Below are 4,393 nucleotides of genomic sequence, written 5' to 3'. Positions count from 1 at the left end.
ATTTAGTAACCCCCCCCCCCCACATCCACTCATACCTCTTATTATCTTCATTATACATTTTTTTTTGGGGGAGGGGGGCAAGGGATGCCCTTTGTCATAAAGTCCCTATTACGGCAGAATAGCCCAAAGCGAAAGAAAGATAAGAGAATAAATAGAAAAATTGCGGGGGCCAGTCCCTGAAACTTCCAATCATTCCTCCTGGTAAGGCGGCTGACAAAAACCAATTGTTCCCTGGAGAGCATGGAGGAGAACGTCCCAGGATTCTTGCGCACAAATCAAACTGCTTCCGTGGTTCGTTGACAGCCAAGATTAACATCCATGGCATTCTTGGGGCCAACCCATGGATAAGAAGCAGCCAGAGTTCAGAGAGTATGGCCCCGATTGACTGTTGATAGTTCCACTGGGGCGAGCACGAGGGAAAATTAAGGAGCGTCTGCGGGACATGTAGGTTCTGGGCCCTATCGGCGAATTCCTGGCATAAGCCATCATCGACTTGATGAGTTTGACTGGCTTGCTGGTCTCCCTTGGCGTGTGGCAGGGCGGGGAAAGAACTGGTTTTTTTCCCCTTTTTGGGGACCCCCCCCCCCCCCCCCCCCCCCCCACAACAACCCGCGTGTCGGCGGCGTTGCGGCGTCATTGGTAATTTCCCGTTCCCCAGCAGGTTGTTGAAGGTTTTGGCTGGTTGGGGCGTAAACGGAGATCTGGAGAGGGCAATTTAAGCTTGATGGCTGCGGCTCTGCATGTTTTGTGTGTATATATCCACCCACGGAACTCAGTGCTCCCCCCTCCATTAACTACGTGGGAGGACAACTCGGATAGCCCCCCCCAATTGAAAAAGGTGGAGGAAAGGTTGTTTGAGCGGGAGGCTAACCGTCTATCCAATTTTGCCTGGGCACCAACCACTATGTAGCAGGCACATACCTAAGGAGCATCGCGAAACACACTCAATTTTCGGATAGTTCCTATGTTGTTCCTGGCCTTGCCTGCTAGCAACACTTAATAGTTCGGTTCAACTTGATTAACTATCTTTTGTTGGTAAGAGAGCAAATACCCCATTATTCCCAGACAACCAGTAGTGCACCATCCTTGCCTTGCAGCTTCAAGTCCTAGTTATCTGCGACAGCCAATCAAACGACCACGAAGAGTCAACGAAACGCTGCCTGAGGCTGCCGAGCTTCAATCCCCGAAAAAGAGCTTTTCGGGCGAAAATCTTTCTTTGCAGCCATTTCTTTTTTCGATATAATTTCCAGAGGTATATTTTCCTCGATAGCAAAACAAGAATTAAACTACATTCGCAATAATCCAAACGTCGTGGCTGCAACAAGCGACCGTGTAAAACTGCCTTAAAAAGGGACAAGAAGTTTGAGAGCAAGAAAAAACCAGTTTTTTATCCCTACAACCTTTTGATACCGGGTGGGATCTGGCGCTCTGGGCCCAATTATCACTGGGCATGCAGCGCCGATCAGACCAGCATCATGCATAAATGATGGAACAAAGTTTCCTGATCCCTGCGAGATAAGAGAGCTCTGAAGCTACCAAGGCCTGCCAGCAGCAACATGGCCCACCTTAGCCCCAGGCAGACGTCCGATTGGGGGGGGGGGGCTCGCTAGCTGTATCGGCAACTGTTATAAGAGCCACCACCATGTGGCTCATTGTGAATTCTTTTTTAAGGAAAAGAGACTAAACAAAGGGCGATGCGGCGAGTAAGGAGCAATTAACATTAACGGGCTGAGAGAAGAATGGTGGTCAGTCAGGAGCTTTAGATGTAACTACTGCGTAAGTGAGAGAGGGCCGATGAACAAGGAGTGGGGGGTGGGGCGGGGCAAGAAGTCCCCGAAGTCTCTAGTAATTTAAAAAGGATAAGTGATGTTGGGCGTATTGACACCTATCACGCCCGGAGGCTCAGCTCCCTTAAGCATCCAGTCTAGCCTAACTTCCAAGGCCTCAAGGTCCCCAGAAACTTCGGGGTTTCAGGGCGGAGAAATATTTGTCACCGGTATCAATCTTTCACGATAGATTTCTAGCGCCTGTGAAACCTCACCAGGCTTGTTTGACGCCTCTTACGTATGTGTCTGTTCTGACCAGTTATCTGACCATGTAGAACGGCAATTGGGATAACTAGATGCTGGGCATTAATAAGGCTTGTACGACCATGCTGTCTTCTTGAATATATTCTCAGGTTTAGGAGGAGTCTTGGAGGATAATTGACAACCAAGTTTTCGTGGCTGTGGTACGCGGAACTTCTGGTGAGATCTTTTTCTCTCCCTGGTAGAGCCGAATCAAATGAACGGAATTCGGCTTTTCTACTCCGGAGTCCATCAATGAATTAGATGATGTTATGTGGTTATCCGCTGCGAGATAACTAAGTTCGTCAACGGGCCATGCTGGCACATCTAACCCTTTGGGAGAGCGATTACCTTCTGTTAATTATGAACTGTTTTGATGCGATGTTGTGACTTTTTGATGATAGCATAACATGCTTCCCGGCCATGGCGAATAGTCTGCATCATCAGCATCACGCATGGCGTGATCTAACACTTAAAATTGAAACCTTCCAGGAGTAAGAAAATGTATGGGACATCTTGTGCCTGGTTGTCAGAGCAGTGGGCCCCCGGCACATATCCTTAACTAAAACCTGTAACAGCAGTTCCGTGGATCTCTTCTCTCCCCACCCCACAAATAAAAATAGACACCGTTGTGTAAGATGTACGCATAAAGTGGGAAAAAAAATAACTAATGGAAAAAAATATTTTTTTGTTGAGAGTGGCGAGTGTGGACGGGAGTCGCAGAAGCTTCAACACACCACCCACAAGCGCAGCAAGCAGCCCACCAACCATCAACCACACGTTGTTTTTAGCTGGGCAAGTGTAAGAGACATGGAACGGGGATGTTGAGACCGCCCCAGGAAAAGCCTTCATCACAGCAAGTGCTGATTCGCCCGTGATGACAAGTTTGGCCGTTTTTCTTAATCAACTTTATCATCACACTGTTGCAGCAGCCGAAATGCTTGGGAGACGATTTGATATACATGTACCAAGTTGCACACCGCATTGCTTCCATTGTTTTTCTTTTCCGGTTTTTGTTTTTTTGTTTTTTTTTTAATTTTATTTTATTTTTAATTTTATTTTTTTTGCCCCTCCTGCATAACTAATCGCCAGAGTTATTCTTATTGGGTCTGATATTATCGTTATTGAATAATATTATTGTCGGAGGATAAGCTTCCCGAAAGCTGACAGGCCAGTGGTTCAAGATGGAGTCGGGATAATGTCATTCTCGTCAAGATCAGACCCATACATACATACATACATACATACATACATATATATATATAAATATAATTATATATATACATATTCAGTATCCACAGCCCTCATTCCCATTAGGTAGCAGCTCTCAATTCTTCCCCAGAGCTGACTGGGCGCTTCCGTGTTCGTATGAACTGTACGGATAGAATACAACACTCCAGCTTGTCCCCACTGTGCCATCAGCGTAAAACATGGCCAGAGCCTAGAATGCTCAAGAGGATCTCTATCTAAACTTGGAAGTGTTTCTCCAATTAGGGCTCCATAGTGCCAGCGCTCATTCGTGTCCGGTCAGGAAAACTTATGCAGGCTTGCACAGAAGCCATTGGAGTAAAATTCGCGTTAGCCTGTAACTAAGCTGTGGCAGGGAATCTCGAAATCGGAGGTTTTAAACAGAGGGTTTAAAGGTTCTTGGTAATTATTCTCCTTCAGCGTGATAACCAGGTCCATTGCCTTTTGGTTTCATTCGTTTTTCTTTTCTTTTCTTCTTTTCCTTTTTTTTTTTTTTTTTTTTTTTATTGTGGAGAAATAAGATAGGAAAAGTTAAAAATAACGGTCGGTTGATAGAAAAAAAAGAAAAGAGAGAGAGAGAGAGGGCCAAAAAAAAAAAAAAAAAAAAAAGCAATTATTTAACTTAAAATATACCAAGGCGTTGTTTCTTGTCGAAGATGTCGGTCAAGTCAGCTTGTGGCCAATGACAGTCGCGCCGGGGTTGGCTCTGGCCTCTGATTCGACAGGATGGGCGAAAGTGGAGAAACCTACTTGCTTTTCCCCGTACACCACATCCCGTCAGTTTGCTTTTCAATGCCAGGGTGCAGGAGTAGGTATTCCGTAGTAGTAGTAGTAGTAGTAGTAGTAGTAGTAGTAGGTAGTAGTAGTAGTAGTAGTAGTAGTAGTAGTAGTAGTAGTAGTAGTAGTATTAGTAGTAAGGAGGAAAATCTCTGGCGTGGTGTTTCGGGGGGGTTTAAGATTTGACAGGGTGGGGGGGGGGAAATACCGGGGAGGAGAGCCCTTAGAAGAAAAGGGAAGAAGTAACTAGGTCATTCCCAGGAGGGGAGGTCCGGCTTAGCCTTCAAGCTACTAGGGAACCC

The 4,393-nt window shown here is 46.0% G+C and overlaps 1 protein-coding gene across 1 annotated transcript; it reads left to right on the top strand.

Moving 5' to 3' along the window:
• Positions 1–240: 240 nt before the first annotated feature.
• On the top strand, positions 241–497 carry PAAG_11050 (hypothetical protein; the record flags this gene model as incomplete). Its single annotated transcript, XM_015846760.1, has 2 exons — positions 241–291; positions 396–497. The coding sequence occupies 2 exons, from the start codon at positions 241–243 to the stop codon at positions 495–497; spliced, it is 153 nt and encodes a 50-aa protein (XP_015703564.1).
• Between the last annotated feature and the right edge of the window lie 3,896 nt (positions 498–4,393).

Source organism: Paracoccidioides lutzii, assembly GCF_000150705.2.
Source record: "Paracoccidioides lutzii Pb01 unplaced genomic scaffold supercont2.1, whole genome shotgun sequence".
NCBI lineage: Eukaryota > Fungi > Ascomycota > Eurotiomycetes > Onygenales > Ajellomycetaceae > Paracoccidioides > Paracoccidioides lutzii.
This window is presented reverse-complemented; position numbering and strand designations above follow the sequence as displayed.